Source organism: Anas platyrhynchos, chromosome 21 (assembly GCF_047663525.1).
Source record: "Anas platyrhynchos isolate ZD024472 breed Pekin duck chromosome 21, IASCAAS_PekinDuck_T2T, whole genome shotgun sequence".
Taxonomy (NCBI): Eukaryota; Metazoa; Chordata; class Aves; order Anseriformes; family Anatidae; genus Anas; species Anas platyrhynchos.
In genome coordinates, this window is record NC_092607.1 from 8726403 (window position 1) to 8745744 (window position 19342).

At 55.8% G+C, this 19342-nt stretch overlaps 1 protein-coding gene and 1 long non-coding RNA gene across 2 annotated transcripts; one reads left to right on the plus strand and one right to left on the minus strand.

Annotated features, from left to right (window-relative positions):
* The first annotated feature begins 7458 nt into the window (after window positions 1-7458).
* On the plus strand, window positions 7459-11357 carry LOC139999235 (uncharacterized). Its single transcript, XR_011804551.1, has 3 exons — window positions 7459-7534; window positions 10524-10597; window positions 10690-11357. It is a non-coding gene; the product is annotated as an uncharacterized lncRNA (long non-coding RNA).
* A 1220-nt stretch (window positions 11358-12577) lies between these two features.
* On the minus strand, window positions 12578-17617 carry LOC101796511 (dynactin subunit 2). The gene is made up of 13 exons (XM_072026433.1): window positions 17407-17617; window positions 16827-16895; window positions 15488-15584; window positions 15310-15371; window positions 14895-15055; window positions 14626-14773; window positions 14479-14544; window positions 14363-14401; window positions 13556-13633; window positions 13294-13365; window positions 13077-13179; window positions 12876-12967; window positions 12578-12789 (listed from the first exon to the last, which is right to left on the minus strand). Exons 1-13 carry the CDS (start codon window positions 17440-17442, stop codon window positions 12703-12705), a joined length of 1110 nt encoding a protein of 369 aa, XP_071882534.1. The 5' UTR covers window positions 17443-17617; the 3' UTR covers window positions 12578-12702.
* Window positions 17618-19342: the final 1725 nt, after the last annotated feature.

The window sequence follows — 19342 nt, forward strand, 5'->3', positions numbered from 1 at the left end:
GCTGGTGCTCTGGGGGGGTCCCCTGAGAGCCTGCCTCTGGTACTGAGGTGCCAAGACATGCAAGCACCGAGCCCCCCCAGGGCTGACCTCTGCTCCCCGGCCATGCTGTGTGCCAGCAAGCCGCTGACGTGTGCCTGCATTCCTCGGGCTCTCGTGCCTCCAAGGGCTGTGACAGGTTCTTGGACTTGCTCCTTGGAACAATGTGTGTTTATCTTTTCCTTTCTCCCGGGCTTCGTTTCGGTTGCAAGAAGCCCGTGTACTTTCCACAAACCACCCTCAGTGCAGAAGCGCCTTGTTTTTGTGGAGCAATCCCGGTGGGTCCCCTGCAACCCCCGGAGTGCGATCCTGGCTGCCTGCCCGTGTTCCTAGCACCTGGCTTCCTGGGTTGGACTTGCCCTGGCCCCCTCAGCTGCCTTGTCCCCAGCCCTGCCCAAGGGTGTCTGGTGAGGGGGGACACCCACCAAGCCGTTGGCTCTGTCCCCAGTTGTTTTTCCTCCTGGCGCTGCTCTGGCTTTAAAACCAGAACCCAAGGAGCTGCTTCACCTGGTTTGGGGATGAATCTGGGTATAGGGCGCCTGGATGGGGCAGGGGGGGAAGCATGGGTTGTGCTGGGGTGAGCCCTGCCAGGAGAGAGCCCTTGCTCCTCGCTACCCCCGGGCACAGCACCCATTTGCTGCGGGTGCTTTTCCCCGCAGGGTGGGAGCAGGTTTGGGATGGGGGCAGGTTTGGGGTGGGCTCCTGGGGCAGGTTTGGGATGGGGGCAGGTTTGGGGTGGCTCCCCAGGGACTGGTGCTGGTGCCCACCGGGCATCCCGACCTCAAACCCCCCGTGGTGCCCACCGAGCACCCATCCCGACCCCAAACCCCCTGCAGGGCTCCCCAGCGCCGCTCGCCGTGTGCCTGCTGCCACCTCCTGGCTCGGCCGGCGCCCAGCGCCCCGCTCCCGACCCCGGCCCCCCCGAGCCGGGCGCGGGCACTTTTGGGGTTTCTGTGCCCTGGCAGGGCGCCGGGGGGTTCCTCGGCAACAGCATCCCCCAGCGCAGGGCAGCTAGCTGTGGTCGTGCTGATGCTGTTCTGCAATCCAGGCAGCTGGCAAGAGGGTTTTTACTCCTGTCATTATGATTATTATTTCTATCACTATTTTATTCCTTCTTTTTCTTCAGTGCTTTGCAACAATCCTGACCCTAGATGAAGCCTTTGAGCCCTCAGCAGGACGAGGTGCTAAGCTGGGGGTGCGATGAGCTCCCGAACACCCAGGTAGGATGAGCATCAGCGGGGTGACCCCTGTGGGGCTGCCCGGGTGAGCGTGTGCCGTGGGCAGGAGTCAGAGAAGGGGATAAGCAGCAGCGAGGCTGGCGAGGCCCTGCCTGACCGGGGGTCCCAAGCAGTGGGGTGGGATTTGGGGCAGGCTGCCTCTTGCAAGGGAAAGGGAAAGCAGAAGGGGCAGGGATTTCTGCTCTGCTGAAATATTGATGGCTTGGGAAAAGTGTGGGTGGGAAAAGCTGTAAAGGCTCCTTGGTCCCGGGAAGGGATTAGCTGTAATAGGGCAGGTCACCGCTGCACGGGCAGGGTGGAGAGGGGTGCTCCAACCTCGGCGAGCCCGAACCGCCCCGGGGGAGCCGGGGTCCTCCCAGTGCCAAAAATCTCACCAGGGTGCTGCCCTTGTCCCTACATCACCACCCTCCCAGCACAGGGAGCTGCAGCAGGAGGGAGTTTCAGGGCGTTTTGCCCGATGTTGACATTGCCGAGGGAAAAGACCCGGTTTTTAATCACGGACTGATTATTTCGAGGAAAGGCAGGGAAGCGGGGAGCGGAGGTGGGCCTGGAGCATACGGAGGGAACAATGGGGCCAGTGTTGGGCTGAGCGCCGCGGCTCCCTGCAGAAACGCCCGGCGAGGAGTTTTCAGCACATTTCGATTCCCCGCTCAGGTATAATTACACCGGGGAACAAAGAGCCCTTCAGCCCTGCCCGCTCCCTCCAGCACAGCCCTGGGGGCTGCATGCACGCACGCACACACGAGTGCCAGCTCTCAGCAGGCTGCGAGGGGACGGTGACCAGGTGGATGGCCCTGCACATCGGCAAAGGGACGGTGACACTGGGTGGTGGCATGGGGACAAACCCTGGGCACATCCCCAGCTCTGCAGGCGGGTTGGCTCCTTTTGGGTCTGCGCAGCCCCAGGGCAGAAAGCAAAGAACAAATTCCTCTTCCTGCCTCTCTGCCCTGAGCCTGCCTTTTGGTGGAGGTGTTGCTGTGACCTGCAGCAGGTTTAATAAAGCCCCTTTTCTTCTGCCCCGTCCCGTGCACAGGAGCTGCCACAAGTCCCTCATGGCACCATGCTCCTGGCATCAGCCCTGTGCAGTCCGGGAGGTGAGGATCCGGGTGTCCTGTAGGTGATGGCAGCTCACGGCCACCCCCGAGCCCTGCCAGAAGCTGAATGTGCAGGTCTGTAAAACCCCAAGGGGGGTGGTTCTGGCATTGCCAATCCTTTGCCTTCAGCCTCAGAGCCCGGAGCCCCCAGGCTGGGCCCCGCTGCTTGTGGTCACCAACAGCACACAGAGAAGCAGAGCAGCAGCATAGATGGATGCTGAGCTGAGGTAGGCGGGAGGCATTTTTTTGGGGGGGAAATTCATCTGCTACTAGTGCCCAGGTGCCTGGGGTGAAGGCACAAGCCCAGCACCTCCTCTCTGCCTTGGACGCAGGGGCTGAGCCCTCCCCACGGGGAGCAGAAGCTGCCTGGCTCCTTGGGGTCGCTGCGGTTGGGCACCTCTGCTGGCCCCCAGCCCAGCTCCCCAGGGCTTCCCAGGGCCAGGTCCCTCTCTGGGAGCAAATTTGCATTTGACTGAGCTGCGTTCACACATCAAAGCTGTAGAAATTAATTCTCTCTGTCTTTTTATTTTTATTTTTTTGGTCTTTGTCTCCCATTCAGCCCACACCCTGAAATCCCGGCGCTGCCCAGCTGTCCTCGCTGTGCCAGCACTTGTCCTGGTTGCAGGGAGCAAGGACGCATCCCTGTGGGTTGAAGCCCTCCAGTTGCTGCTGCTGCTCCTCCTCCAGCACCACCCTGCAGTGCCCAGCACCCACCCAGACCCCCGGCCCCTTTGCAGGAACCAGCTGGGGGGGGGCTCTGGAGGCCAGCCCCGACGCAGGGGTGAGGGGCACCGATGTCTGCCTGGGGCAGTGCCCCCTGCAGCTCCCCAGCACAAAGCAGGGCCAGAGACAAGTCCAATTTCAGATTTCAGTCCCCAGTCCCACACCCTGGTGGGGTCCTAGCCTGGCACCCCACAGCTCCCTCCCCGAGTCCTCCCGGGCTCCCAGGCAGGAGCTGCACCCCGTGATTTCTTTCCCAGCGCTGAGCCTACCCGCTCTGTAATTGTCTGCTGGTTTGCACGCATAATTACAGCAACAGTGCATGGAAATTAGCTCTGTGTTTTTCAAGCCCAGTTGTTTATATGAACTGTCTAAAAACCCACTTTCCCTTCCCAGTGAACCCTGAGAAAACCACCAGGGTGTTTCTTCCGAGACGGGGATTAAAGCAGTTTGCCAGCTCGCTCCATCCTGCCCCGCCAGCCTGGCTCCCTTGGCCGTGCAGCGGTGTGGGGCTGATTTTGGGAGCCACATCCAGCCCCACAGCATGGCTCTGCTTGCCCTGAGCCCCCCCCACAGCCATCAGGACCCAGCTGTGGATGTGGTGGCCCTGGTCCTGTCCCGTGTCCCATCAGGATGCTGCCAGCTCCTGGGCTTGGTCCTTCACCACGCTGCAGGGAGTATGGAGCTTGCCAGGAGGGAACTTGTTTAAAACTTTTTTTTTTTTTTTCCTTTTTTTTTTTCTTCTTCTCATTTTAGGGAAGAAAAAACAACCCAAACCCTGATTTTCCACAAGGCTTTTGGGTGCGTGGACAAGGCTGAGTACCCGGAGCTGCAGGCACAGGAGCGTGGTGGTCTCCAAAAGGCCCATTTGGGATGGGGTTAACAACACCCCCACCAGGCACCGAGGGTGATGTGGGCACCCATGGATGTCTCCAGCCCACCCTGTCCTTACTGCAGCTTGTGGTTTGTTTTTTTTTTTTTTTTTTTTTTTATCCTGGCCAGTGGTGCCACACGCCTGGGCCATTCCCGATGCGCTCGGAGTCTCTCGAGCAGGTAATTGCAATCCTCAGCAGCCCGGCTCAGCTTATTTTGGCCCTGGCATCGTTCTGCATCCTGCTGCCCAGCTGGGTTATTTATAGTTCTGCCAGAAAAAAGGATAAAGTCAGCACGGGTTTGCTGGGACTGCACAAACTTACGGCCCCATACATGCGGCTCCCCTGCCTGGGGCTGGGGGTGCCCTGGGGGGCTGCTGGGGTGAGGGGACCTTGCTGGGGTCCGCAAGGTAGGGCTGGGACCAGCACGGGGGCTTGGCAGGGAGGCAGGATTTGGGCTTGTGGTGCAGGGACCAGCCCCTTGGTTCAGCTTTGGCTGAGGTCTGCTCATTCACCACGCCAGCCCTGGGTGTCAGGAGCACAAAATTTCCAAGAAAGGTGGTTTTCTCTGCACCTTTCCCTCAGCTGATGAGCAGAGCAGCATCCCCACGTCCTCACCCTCCTGAGGTGAGATTTACACCAAACAGCGTGGCAGGGGATGCAGGGGCAGCTGCTCTGGTGCTGGTGACCCCACATTCCCAGGATCTCCAGCGCTGGCTGCTGCAGCCCTTCCTGATGTGGGGTCCCAGGGGATGCTCGCCGTGGCCACACTGTCCTCTGGGGGGGAGCTGGCCGCGCTGCCACCCCCTGGGTCCTCCAGGCGGGAGGTGACAGAGCTGTGACAGCAGTGGGACCTGCCCTGGGCTGCCCCTGCCAACACAAACACCTCTCTGGATCACAACCAGGGCTGGCAGCAAGCCCACCTGCACCGAGCCCTGCTGGCACCAGCCAGCCGCCCTCCTACAGCCTCCGCTGGCCAGCCTCCCCTCTCTGCCCACCCCTTCAGCTCTGAGAGATGCAAAATCGTCTTTAAACCCATTTTTTTTCCAGCCTTCCTACAGGCTGCAAAATCACCTACTGCCCTCTGAGCAAGCCAGCCCTCTGGCCACCTCGGTGCACGGAGCGGTGTCGGTGGGCTGGGTGCGAGCTGGGTGAGCAGGAGATGAAGATTCCCGGGGCACCACGGCCATCCTCTGCTCCCCGAGGAGTGGGGGCGATGTGGGGCAGGGCAGGGCTGTCCTTGTGGGGTGCAGGGCTGGATCCTGCAGCAATGTGGGGCCGCAGGGAATGGGGAGCTCAGTGCCACAGCCAGCCCTGGCTTGCCCTGTGCTGTGCTCCCTTCCTCCCCCCTCGGGGCATTATTTGGAAAAACAAAAACAAAAACAAGCAGTGCGCCGTGTGCCGGCTCGCTAGGTGGCAGCAGCCACTCTTGATATTCTGTAGGATATTGTTTCGGGGGGAGAAAGCCAAGAGTTTTCTTCTTGATGTTTTTGAAGGTGCTGTCACCTCCAGGACCCGTTTATATACATATATATTTGTATAAATGTATGTGTATATCGAAATGTATATATATTAAGTGCCTATCACCGTACTGAAGCAGGAGCAGGGCACTGCTGTGATTTCCCATTGCCTTTGGACCTTGCCACCACCCGAGGACGCTCACACAACACCACAGCCACCCATGGTGTAAGTTATTCTGTGTGTCCCTAAAAACGTGATGCTTTTTGTAATTTCCCAGCTCCTGGGGTGATCTGAAAGTTTTTTCATTCTTCCTTTTACACACACATTTCTGGCTGCATTGGGGATGGGGAAAAGCCTGAACACATAATTCAGATAATCCATAACGTGGCTCAGGAGCACAGGAGATGCTGGAGCAGCTCCACCAGGGTCTGTGGGGATGATCCGTGTGTGTCCCCATGCGTGCGGGGTCCCTGAGCCATCCAGCAGAGGCGGGTGCTGCTGACTTGCTCGTGAGCGAGATTTCACAACCGGGTGGCTGGCGCCTGTCCGAGACAGTTTGTGTTAATTGGGGGTTTAGCAAATAAACAGCTCTGGTGATGCTGCCAGCTCCTCTGCCCAGATGTGGAGCGTATGCTTGGGGAAGAGGCTCACCCGGGAGCTACAGAGCTGCCCCTTTCCACTTGTGGGACCTGCTGGGAAATGCAGAGCCCCAGATAGATGCAGCCCGTGACCGGCTTTTGGGGAGAGAGGTGAGCCCTGCCACGGCACCCCCGAGGCCCCAGGCCCTCCTGTCTTCCCTTTCCCCATGTGCCTTGAGTTACTGCAGACGTTTGCTGGATCCAGCAGGCTTTGGGAACAAGCCGCTCAGTGCTTTCTTGGCCTCTCCAGCTTTTGGGGAGCTGGGAGGAATCCTCAGCTTGGGTGTTTTGTCTTGGATGGAGTTGATTAAAGGTTTTTTTCTTGGGGTGCATCCTCAGTTCCATTAGCCAAGGGAGAGTCCCTGCTGCCGGTGAGCAGCACGTTACAGCACCAGCTGCTCTGCCCCACATCCCCACCCCACGCAGAGCCCCGAGGAATGGGGCAGCAGCCTCGCTGCACCCCCATGCTGGGAGAAACCGAGCAGAGGATCCCTTTGGGGATGGAGATGTCCCAAAATGTGCCCCGCAGCTGGCGCCCTGCCTACCTGCAGGGCAGCGATGAGCACCATGGGGCTGACAGGCTCACAAGCACAAGCTCTTGCTGGAGGTGTACTCCACCATCTCGGTCCAATACTGGTCCAGCAGGAGCCATCGTTCAGCAGCTCATGGTTGGCATCCTTTGGGCACAGAAGTGCCTGCGGAGAGGGTCACAGCTCTGAACGCGTCACGGTGGGGACAGCAGGGGACTGGGGCCAAGGACGCCTGGCTTCTGCCTGGTCCCAGCAGGTGACCCAGTGCCTCTGCTGTGAAACGGGGACTGAGATGCTTTGCAAACACCTCGGTGATGAGGTCCCCACCAAGGCTGGAGGCAGGTGGCTCTGCAGTGATTCTTAGCTGAATTTGGAGGTAACCCCGGTTGGTGGCAGACCTCCTCCTGCCCGTGACCTGCTCCCAGCGAGCAGCCAAGTGGAGCAGCTTGAATGTGGAGCATCTGGGGGTCCTCAGCCCCTCGCACCTGAAACTGGATGATTTTCTCTGTGGACAGACACAGGTACATGAGGTCGCTGTCCTGGAACTGGGGCTTTCAGACCTTATGGGACATGCACTCTGCCAACAGAGGAGCAAAAAGATAATAATAACCCAACCCAAAATACAAAACAAACTAACAAAAAACACCAAAACAAAGCAAAAAACAAACAAAACCCCAGCGGAGGAAGCCTCTCGCTGGCCGTTGCGGTGCCGTGCAGAGGCAGGGGCTGTGCCCTGACCCCACCGTGTTGCCCCCCCCGCACTGCCCCCGGCGCCGCCGCTCCCACCTGCGCGGCTCCCGCTCGCCCCCGGCCGCCAGCGCCGGGATTTTTGTGTTTTGGGGGTGGGTGGCTCGGCCCGCCCCGCCTCCCCCCGCCCCGTTAAATGCCGTTCCCGGCGTATTTGAGTCAGTACCGAGGCGGGGAGCGCCTTCGAGGCCGGTACGGGTGAGTGAGGGGCTCCGCGGCACCTATGGGGAGGGGAAAAAGGGATGGGGATGGGGATGGGGATGGGGATGGGGATGGGGATGGGGATGGGGATGGGGATGGGGATGGGGATGGGGATGGGGATGGGGATGGGGATGGGGATGGGGATGGGGATGGGGATGGGGATGGGGATGGGGATGGGGATGGGGATGGGGATGGGGATGGGGATGGGGATGGGGATGGGGATGGGGATGGGGATGGGGATGGGGATGGGGATGGGGATGGGGATGGGGATGGGGATGGGGATGGGGATGGGGATGGGGATGGGGATGGGGTGAGGTGAGGTGAGGTGAGGGGGAGCCCCGACCCCACGGGGGGGTGGAGGTTGGGGGGCTCCTCCTGGACTGGGGGGTTAGGGAGCGCTGTGCCCCCTCGGGAGGGTGTCACTGATCCCCTGATTATCACTGATTTTTGGGGTTTCCCCCAAAAGTGCACTTGCTGAGCTTCCCCAGCTGTATGCTTTTTCCTTTCTGTGGTGCCAGCGCTTGCTGTCCCGGCTGTTTTTTTTTTTTGGGGGGGGGTGTAGGGTGTGGGTACTGGGGTCACAGCACCCCGCTGTGGAGAGGGGCCCCTGCTCTGCTCTCGGTACCTGCGGAGAGGATCAGGCTCTTCCCTGCCACAGGGATGGTGCAGTTTGCAATCTGCATGCTCTGCTTACCTTTTACCTAGCTCTGGGGCTGGTTCTCACTTATACAAGCAAGGATCTCTTTTAGCAGAGAATAATAAGGTCTTGTGCACTTGGGTGAAGCGCACCGAGCAATAGGAGAGCTAGATCTTGACAAAAGATAAGCTGAAAAGTGTGCCCTAAATTTGTTCTGTACCGCTTCTGCATGACTGGAAAATTGGGGCTGTGAATACTCATAGCTCTGTTTGTGCATACCCATAAACATGTTTGCATAAGCAATCACCCACCTTTGGCTTATAACTCTGAGCATTGCACGGGAAAAAATAGCTTTGGGCATATTTGCTGCAAGCAATTATGTTGGAAAACTTGTCTGGGAAATCAGACCTGTGTTAATCAGGTCTGTGCCAACATCCAGCCGAGCAGGGCTCTGCAGGTAACATGGTGCAGTGGTGGGTAGCCTCTTGGGAATTTTTTCCCCCCGTTTGGCCAGAAGGTGTGAGGACAGCTGTTGCTGCAGAGCAGGGAGCTGCCCACTCTGTCTTGTTCTGGGAGCACTTATCTGGTGCAAGTGGAGAGCAAGGAAATGGGGCTCTGCTGCTCATGGGACTGGGGCAGGTGGGAGAGGGCTCCAAGAGAGGACCCTGTTCACAAGTTTTTACCTCTTTTACTCAATCCCACAGGATTTCTGCCTCCACCAAGGCTAGATTGCATAGAGTTACTGCAAAGTCCTCCCTGTGGGACTCTTTGTAGCATCTCTTGGTAGCAATAACAAAGCTTTTCCTTATCTTTTTTTTTTTTTTTTTCTGAGAACAGGAGTGATCAGTCACAGGCAGTCAGCCTGTAGGCTCTCAACAGCAAGTAGAAAGTGTATTTCACAAGCAGGTTCTTGCAATCTGTTTGGGGAATATCATTAGATTGGCATCTGGTACAGGCAAAAATTGTGCATGTAATCTCCTCTCGGATCTCAGCCCTGATATTTGCCACCAGGACTTGGCAATACAAAGAGAAGAGCTAACTACTGGGCTAAATCTGGCCTGGTCTGAAATACAAATTCCCATCTGGAGGGTGTGCAAGAGATCCTCGTGTTTGTAGTAAAATGGCACTTCCCATCAAAGCAGATGGGACTGCTGCATCCAACTGGGAAAAGCTGCTGTTCATTTTTTTTTTTTTTTTGGAAGTTCTAACTCTGTGTGTTTTTTGTTGTTGTTTTTTTCATGAATAATTAAATAAATTTGATGGGATTAGTACAAGATGGGTTTGGGCGTTGCTCTTGTTGGTGGTGGCAGTGAACAGAAAAGATGTGGCCAGCAAGGCAGCCTGTTGTAGGCAATCTGTGGTCACAGAAGATGTTTGTGCTCCACTTGCTCATGAGGTAGTATTTCCCTTGAGGTTGGTACTAGGGGTTAAAAGTTTTCAAGAGAAGCCTTTGTTTAAACATTTTTAAAGTTTCCAATAGGGGCCCCTTTTCTCGCTTTCTGAGCAGTGTGCCTGCCTTGTTAAAAACTCAGCGCTTGCTTGTAAAATGCCACTTCCAAATGCTGGATGAATAGGGCTGGAACACAGGGAGAGGCAGAGAGAAGCAGCATTTGTACCTATGTGTCCATGCAAATGACAGACAAACCCTCCCTAACTGAACAAAAGGGACCCAGGAAAACACAACAATGAAGATTGAGTGGTGCTCACAAAGAGACTTACAAAAATCAGCTGCTCCCCCAGAAAGAGTCCCTTTTGTGCCAGATGTCCTGCATGTTTCTTCCAGCTGTGCTACGAGCTTGAGCAGCTCCTATGCCTCATTATTACCTCGTAGAATTGTTTTCTCTGCTTTGGGGACAAAAAGTCATATTGTTGTTTATCTCTTTGCCTGTGCGTATCATTTGGGATAAGGCTGTGAAAGGTTATATTTCAAAATATTTTATAATGCATTGGTATAAAGATTGATTCCCATTATAGTACAGTATTAATCATTCATAACCCTCATGAAGTGAGAACTGTTAAAAATCAAGTCTGTTTTGCCCAAGAGCTTGAAGTCCAGACTCTATAAAGAATTGATGTTTAACTACAGTACTTTGTGTGCTATCTGTCTATTACTAAAATTGTGTTCAGTGAAATCTGTTTAGGGAAAAGGTAATTGGGAGAAAACAGTGTTATGAAGTGCAATACTTTGTAGAAAGAAAAATGATTCCAAAACAAATCTGGGGTGAGGCAATTTGGAGCCCGTTAACTAAAAGAAGTGAAGAAACATGCAAAGGATACAGGGTAGAACAAATAGAGAAACAACCAGTGTGATGCCAAACTAACTATTAATTTTTTTTATCCCTTTTCTAGGTTTTGCCATCTTCAGAAAAGAATAATTCAAAGCAAGCAAGAGCCTGTGAAGAAAATAGCTCTTCCATAACATTGTAGGCTGTGTTTTGGTGCACTTCAGAATACAATTGCTATATTTAATAATAGTCTGAACAATAACCAGCCACCTGGTCTTCATATCCTACAGCAAATTGATCTTCACGGTGGGACAGAAGATAGTGGATTCTCTCGGCCAGGAAACTCAAGAAAGAGATGCTCAGAATGACATGCTCCACAGCAGCAGCCGGTTTTGCAGCCACTTGAAGAAGCCGGCTCTTGCTACCAGAAATGCTGCAATACGATATCCAAATGCAGATGCAATGAGGGAACTTCAGGATCAAAATGATGAGCTGTATAAATATACTCAAAAGTTTAGAGCAAAGATGGAATGAAAGATGCTTCATTATTTATTTATTTAAAAAAAAAACAGTGGTGAAAACTGGAATCCCTTCGTTATTAGAGTCCTCTTTGCTCCCTTTGTATAGGAAGCAAGGGGAGTGCAAGAAACTCAGTGCTGCCAACTTCATCATCCCCACGTATTCCTGACAGGTCGTTTATCTCAGGTACTGATGCTCCTTTAGTAGGTGAAGACCCACACAATGACAGAGAGGATTTGTGGTATTAAATCTGTACTTTCTCCTCCGCTGTTCAGACACTGTCTAGAAGTGTTATCTTACTGTTGGGGCAGAAATGTTTGCTGTGTATTCAAACAAATTTTATTACCTGATTTTTATTTTTTATTTTTATTTCTATACAGATAAATATATTTTCCTATTTTTTTCTATTTGGGTACATAAAGTCTGTCTTTAAATTTAAGCATACTGTTGTGTAAGCTGTGATATTCCTATGTGTACCCATCACCATTTCTATAGCACTTGGCTCAAATCCTGTAATTAGGGGTGAAAAAGCAGTATCTTGGAGAATTAGCTTTGCAACTGTTTAATATACAAATGTGTAGGCTCAGGTTTGGGTTTGGGGCTTGGGGTGAGGCTCAGAGTTAGCTGTGGGTCCAGGGTCAGCTCCAGATCCGGGGCTTGAGGTGAGCTTTGGTGTGGGGGCTCTGGGATCAAGGGGCTGGGGCTGGGGCTCAGGGTTGGTGCTCAGCTCCGGGTCTTTCAGTCAGGTCCAGGTCAGGGGCTCATAGTCACGTCTGGGGTTGTGGGCTAGGGGTTGGGGCTCAGTTCTGGTTGTCAGGGGTCACCTCTGGGCCTGGGACACAGCGTCGAAGGTCAAGGATCTGGGGTTGAGCATCCGGGATTGGAGTTCAGGGTTGGGACTTGGGTTTAGCTCCAGTCTGGAGTCTGTTCCTGGGGTCGGGGGTTGTGGTCTGTCTTGGGTTTTGTTTTGTTGGGGTCAGCTCCACGACTGGGGTCTGCTCCGGGGCCTGGGGCTCAGGTACAGGGCTCAGAGTGAGCTCTGGGCTCAGGTCTGGGTCTCGGGCTTATCTCCAGGATGGATGCTCAGGGTCAGCTCTCGGGTTGAGGGTCCGGGGTGAGCTCTTGGGTCTGGGGCTCAGGTCCAGGGCTCAGGTCTGTGGTTCATGTCCGGGGTTCAGGTCAGGGGTCAGCTCTGGGTTCAGGGCTCAGGGTAGGGGCTTGGGTCCGGGGTCAGGAGTCAGGGTTAGCTCAGGGGTTCAGGTGCGGGGTTTGGATGTAGGGTTTTGGTGCAGGGTTTGGGTCTGGGGTTAGCTGTGGGGTTAGCTCCGTCATCAGGGCTCGCTCTGGGGTCAGGGCTTGCTCTGGGGTTGGGTGCAGAGCCTTCATCACCCACAGGCACAAGGAAAAGCCAAGACTGGGCCAGGCTGGGTGGATGGGGCTGCTCTGCATGGTTCTGCACCACAGGGCATTCTTAGGGGGGGGGAGGCTGGAAGGGTTGGGGGACATGAAGGGACATAAGGGGCTGGGGGTACCTGGGGTGCACAGTCAGAGGGGAACTGGAGGCGGGGGGTCATTATGAATGCAATAAAATATGCATTCGAAATGCTGCATCTGGGCATTGCTGATGTGCCACAGACCAAAGGAGATGCCAACATGGACACACTTTCAGACAAAACATTTATTTAGGAATGGGGTGGAAAAAAAGCTTTCCAGATCGGGTAAGATTCCAAGGGGGTTGTGGAGTTCGAGGTTGCAGCAATGCCCGAATGGACTCTGGGTTTCTCTCACTGCTGCAGCTGTTTGATGTGGGCTTTTAGAGCTGAAAAATTGTCCCTTACAATGGCCAGATTTTCCTTTAACGTCTTCTGGACCTGCAGGGGAGTCAGAGGGGCAGGGGATGAGTGGGAGAGGCAGGATGGGACCCACTCCTTCTCCAGTGCATGCCGGTGGGACTCACCTCCACCAGCAGCAAGGCCTTGCTCCTGAGATCAACAACCATCTCCTGCTGCGTGGTCTCCCAGTATACCAGGGCCTGCATGAACCACGTAGCTGGGAGGGAGGTAAAAGCTCAGTGCTGCTGGGGACTGTACCCCCCCCCCCCCAACATGTTCTTCGTCATGCCACACCACTGTCCCCAGCGTCCCCCCCAGCCCCTCACCTTCCTCATGCAGGTCCCTGAGGATCAGCAGTCGCTGTACCACATCAGGCAGACTGCTGACCACAGGGTCCCAGCGCTGCAGCATCTCATGGACCTGGTGTATCTGGGGCAAGGGGTGGAAAGCAAGAAAGGAGGGTGTAAGCACAGTCTGCAGGGGGATTCCATAAAAGCCCCCCATGCTGGCGTTGCTTTGAGGGGCCCTCCCTGCTCCTCTTACTTTGCTCTGGGTTTCAGGGTCTAGCATGATTGCCTTGTGCTCGGTGTTTTCAATGACCTTCTGCAGGACGCTCTGCAGAGGGAGAAGCAGATGTGAGACCCCAAATCCAGCAGTGTCCCCCACCCCAACTTCATAGCCTTTGCTGGTGCCCTCCCCTGGCTCTCCCATGGCCCTGTGCCACCCTCCGTGGGGCTGGTGGGACTATTGCTGGCTGGGGGCTGCAGGACTCCCCCCCAACCTCCCTCTCTCTGAGCCCCCTAACCTGCAGCCTGGCCTCCACTTGGTCCAGCACAGCCATGTCCAGGATGTTCACTTTGGCTTGGAGGATCTGCACGGTCTCCTAGGGATGGAGAACAAGGTGAGGGGAGGCCAGGCAGTGCCCCATGGCTGCCCCAGTGCCATGTGCAGGGGTGGGGAAAAGTGTCCCACCATGCCACCCACACCATGGCCAGCCATACCCTGGAGCACATTCAGCACAGCAGAGCTAACCAGTCAAAAGATAGGACAGTCCCACTCCACTCAATGCTGGTGTGGCATCACCTTGAGTGCAGTCTGTGTGCAGTCTGGGGCTCCCCAGTATGAGAAGGAGATAAAAAATACTAGAATGGGTCCCAAAAGAGGTGTTCTATAAAGATGGGGGAAGGGCTAGACGGCATGACTTAGGATGAGCAGCTTGGTCTGTTCTTGGTTTGTTCAGCTTTGAGAAGAGCAGCCTGAGGGGTGACCTCTTTGCTGTCTACAACACCCTCAGGGTGTAGAGCGGAGAGGGAGGTGCTGATCTCTTTTCTCTGGTGACTGAGTGTGAGGGAACAGCTTAAAGCTGCACCAGCAGAAGTTCCAGTTGGGTATTAGGACATACATGTAAGTTCTTCACCAGGGTGGTGACTGAGGAGCACAACAGGCTCCCCAAGCAGGGGAGCACGGACACAAACCTGTCGGTGTTCAAGAAGCATTTGGGCAATGCTCTTATATATTAACTACTAGATTGCCCCGTGTGGAGCCAAGAGTTCAACTCAATGATCTTCATGGGTCCCTCCCACTCAGGCTATTCTAGGATTCCAGGACTTACCACAAGGCTGGTGCCCTTCAGCCCAACCAATGATGGGTTCTGTGGGGAGGAAAATCACATCAGTGGGGCAGGATAGAGAGCAGGAGAGTGGCAGGGCTGGAGCACCTGTCCCTTACCTGGCTGTCAGGCTCGTATCGTACCATCACCTCCAGCTGTGCCAACCGCTTCTCCAGCTCTGCAATCTGGGGGGGGAAACAAGGGCTGAGAGGGCAGGACAGGCCATTTTGGGGTCAAACTCTCGGACTCCCCCTCCACACACTCACATTAACAGCCTGGGAGAACTGGTCCTGCTCTGGCCTCCAGTACAGCTCAAAGGTGAGCATGTCTCCAGTGGGGGCTGGGGCCTTGCCGGGTCTCTCCCCTGACACTGCCTTCTTGCACTTCACCTCCTCCAGCTGCTGCAACAGGCGCCTGGGCAAGGGGAAGAGGTGAGTGTGCTGCTCTGGTACTGCCTCATGGGGTTGCTGGCATCCTCCCCCTGCTGCCCCCCACTTCCCAAGCTGAAGGCGTGATGCCTCGGGACCACACTCACTTGGCCAGCGTGCCTTCGAGGTCCGTGAAGTCTATGGCTGCAGCAGGGCCCAGTAGCTTTTCCAGGTGGCTGGAGACCAGCTGCTGCTTCAGGCCTTCCACCTGCCTGGCCAAGGCCATGGGTATGAGCTCCTCCTCAGCCTCCGACTCCTTCAATGCACTCTGCGCAGGGGTAGGACAGGCGGCTGTGTCAGCCCCCAAGGATGGCCTGCCTGCAGGTCCCTGCAGGTGCTGGTACACCAGTACCCAAAACCCTTTGGTAGTAGCTGTGCCTTCACAGACAGGCAAGTAAACTTGTGGCTGTGGGAGAGCTGTGGTGCTGGGCAGGGACGTAACTGTGTGTTGAGGAGGGACAAGGGACGAATGCAGTAGGGTAGTTCACACTAAAGGGACATCTCTGCACTTGTTTGACTCACATTTTCATACTCTCCAGACTTGTAGCCTGTTGTACTGGTCTTGCTTGTGCTGTCGGAGAAATCTGTGAGAAAAGAGCAGAGGGTCACCACAAAATACCTGGGGAGTCTATGCCATCCCTGGGTCCATCTCAGCAACCCAGGGACCATAGCTCACCCTTCCCCGGTCCCCTTGGCTCACCCACTCCCTTGGTGCCCAGGCGCTTGTCCTTGAACTTCTCGAAGGCAGCATTGGGGTTGATGACAAAGTGCTCCACACTGGTGCTGGTAAGCTCCTCCTGCACACAGGACACAGCACTAAGGACAAAGGAAGACTCAAAGGTTTGTGTGCAGGGCTGCCGTCTCTGTGCTCTCTGTAGCCCTGGCAGCCTTTGAGGGCCAGTGCTGGGGACCAGATGGGTGGAAATGGGGCTGACGGTGTCCCCATCCTCCCCAACTGCCCCAGGATGATGCATAAACCCCCAGGGCAACCCTCAGGTTGCAACAGGTACACAGGGGCAGGTGCAACAGTCAGACCCAGCAAAGGCTCCTCTTGGGCAGCAAGGGCTCTCCAGGATGCACCATTTCCCAGGACATGGCTCATGCACATCAGACCCCCGGCCTGGCCTGGCCAACAGGAAAAACCCCACAAGGGCCTGGCAGCAGGGCCAGGGCACACTGAGGCAGTCCTTTGGCGGTTCTGGGACCCCCACAACCAGTAACAGGCAGTCTGCTGCCACACGTGTTATGTGTGGTTGGGGTGGCCCCAGTCCCACAGCTGTGTTTCAGGGTGGCTTCCATCATCCACGGGCTCTGGGGTGCTTGCAACTTGTGAGACGACTTCAACGCCTCCAAGACTTCTCCACAGCTTTCCCTGCAGCCTAGCTTGCACATGTCCCCTTGAGGGGCGCGTGCAGACAGCAACTTGGGGTGCTTCTCGCCCTCTGACACAGCAGGGCCCTGCAGGAGGTGCCCCAAGGACACCCTGCCTGCTCCCCTCTCTGGCCCCTGTGCCTGACCTGAAGCACTCTCAGGGAGCTCCGGCACAGCACAAATGGAGAAGAAGGGGTGAGAGCAGCGGGGGCAGCTCTCCAGCATGGCTGGGGGGGCTGTCCAGCTGTGGGGAGACGGCAAGTGCCTCTGAGCAGAGCAGTGGCTGACACACAGGCTCTTACCAGCTACTTGCGTTCCCCAGGGGTGAGAAAGTCAGAGTTAGGAGGAGAGGAGAGGAGAGAGAAAGCAGTCCCAGCAGTGCCACTGGGACATGGCACTGCATTACGCAGGACACGGAGCCAGGGGACAGGGGCAAGGACACCCACCCAGCACGAGTCTTGCCCTTGCTCCTTGCTGCCCTGCAGCAATGTCAGGCTGAGACAGGGCCAGCAGACCATGTTGGGGTAGTGTCACTGCAGGGACATGTGCAGGGACAGGAGCCGCTCCCCTGTCCCAGAGATGATCTCGCTGAGCCAGATGCCTGTGGGATTGGGGCACCAGCACCCTTGCTCACCTCTACCACACATGGGGCCCCAGCAGAGCCTTACCAACTCAAACTCGGCCTGGTCGCCCTCGGGTGTGTCACTGGTCTCATAGACCTCTGGTTCATTCCAGGCCTAGCACACAAACAGGCTCAGCTATTTGCTCTTTCTCACCAGGCACCCCCGAACTGCCCCAGACACCTTCAGATGGTGCCTCTGCCCACCCACCCCTAACCCCCGTCAGTTCCCTGCCCACACTCACCCTATCTCCCCAAGAACTCCTCAGCTCTTCTGGACACCTCCAATGTCCCCAGGCCCCCTCTTCCTGCCCCCATGCCCCTGACACCCCCTGTGCTCAGGTACCCTACAGGCACCCCCACACCTGCAGCCACCCTGACCCCCCCGCAAGTCCCAATGCCCTGACACGCCTGTCTGTCGCCCCCCACCCCAGACAGCCCCGACTACCCCCCATCTCCCCAAACACCCCACTTACTGCCCTGCTGCCTCAGATCCCCCCGAGCACCCAAAACCAACCCCAATCCCCCCAGGTCCCCCATCTGACCCTGGCATCCCCAACCTCCCCACAGGCCCCACGTTCTCTCCCCTGACCCCCTCCGGACACCCCAAGGCCCAGCCCCGCACGCACGATGCCAGGCAGGTCGGCAAACTTGGGGGTGGCCATGGCTGGGGGATCGCTGAGGGGCCCGGTTCCAGGGCAGTGCAGGGGGTGCCAATGGGGGCGGCTCCGGGCTGGTGTCGGACAGGGCTGGAAGCTGCTCACAGCCAGGGCAGGTGTGAGGCAGAGCTGAGCGGGGGCAGGGGTGGCCGTTTGGGGCCGCTCTAGAAGGTTCTGTGCCACAGGGCATGCTGGGGGGGAAAAGACACAAGGGGACACCTGGGGCTGGGGGCACCCCGGGGTGCAGTCAGGGGGGAAATCTGGGGAGGGACACTGACGGTGCAAATCGGGGTGGGGGCACGTGGGGCTGCACGCAGGGGGGCACACGTGAGTGAAAATTCAGGGGGTGAAACATACGGGGGTGGAAATGGTGGAGGGAAAGGGGGTCACACGGGAGTGGAGGCACACACAAGTGAAAATGGGGGGGCACACAGAGGGGCAGGGGGTTGCGCTTCTTAGGGCAGCCTGTTGGTTGTGCTCCAACATTGCTGCATGGCAGCAGTGTTGTAGCACAGGTTTGTGCTTTTGTTCCAAAGGGGAAAGCAATAGCAGAGCCTGGCAGAGCCTTCTCTTTGAAGCCCCTAAAGCTCTCCAACAGGGATCCAGGAGGGGACACCTTGCTCAAGGCCGCACCTGAGGAGAAACAAGGTGCTTGTGGCAGAGCTGGGTGCACAATGATGGCAGCAGGCTTGGTGGGCATGCAGCAGGCTTCCAGAAGCAGTGATGGTGTGAATTCCGTCACAGACCCACGCTCTGAGCACGCCTGAGCCTTTGGTCTAATGGGCAAATCAGGATCTGAAAGAGCCAGGGCTTTCCAACCAGTTCATAGCAGGGAGCACAAGCCTTGCAAGTTAAGGGCGGAACAGCCTTTCCACAAGCCAGTAAAGGAAAGTCACGGTCACCACTTGTGACTAAGAATGAATCAGAATCACAGAATCATTTAGCTTGGCATGATGACACTCAGGATAACCTGCCCAATGAGCTTCCCCATCACCGAAGTCAGACTGACAGACCTATATTTTCCCGGGTCCACCCTCCGGCCTCTCTTGTAGATGGCTGTCACATTTGCTAGCCGCCAGTTGACTGGAACCTCCCCTGATAGCCAGGACTGCTTATAAATGATGGAAAGCAGCTTGGCGAGCACTTCTACCTGTTCTCTCAGTACCCTCGGGTGGATCCCATCTGGCCCCATCAACTTATGTACATTGAAGTGCTGTAGCAGGTCGTGAACCATTTCCTCGTGGATTATGAGGGCCACAATCTGCTCCCCATCCCCTTCCACCAGCTCAGGGGGCTGGGTACCCAGAGAACAACTGGTCTTGCTACTAAAAACTGAGACAAATAAGGCATTAAACACCTTAGCCTTTTCCTCATCTCTTTCCACTAAGTTTCTCTCCGCATCCAGTAAAGGATAGAGATTCTCCTTAGTCCTCCTTTTCATGTTAAGGGGCAGTTTTCATGTTAAGATAACATTTTTTGTTATCTTTCACAGCAGTAGCCAGACTGAGCTAAAGGGCTCCAAGCCCCTGGCAAAGCAGCACTGCTGGATCTGTGACTGCTCGATCTGTGATCTGACTCCTGAAGGCAAGGAGCCTGAAGAATACCAAGATCTTATATGAGATGGTCCAAGATGACACTTTCTGGGGAATATAGAGACATTTGCAAAAATTGACCTCTTGGTTGCCTGAATGGGATGGCTCCAGCAACATATTTTTATCATTCTAGCAATAATGGCATTGTGTTTCTATCATTTCTCATGAAATCTGAAGAAAAATATTGAACCCTACTGTTCTAAAAACTAAAGAGTGGGTGATGTGAAGAGCTGCAAAACAAAATAGTAGTAAGAAAAGAGGACAGGAGAATTGAACATCAAAGTTATGTTTTTTTGCAGTAGAATGTGGTTTTG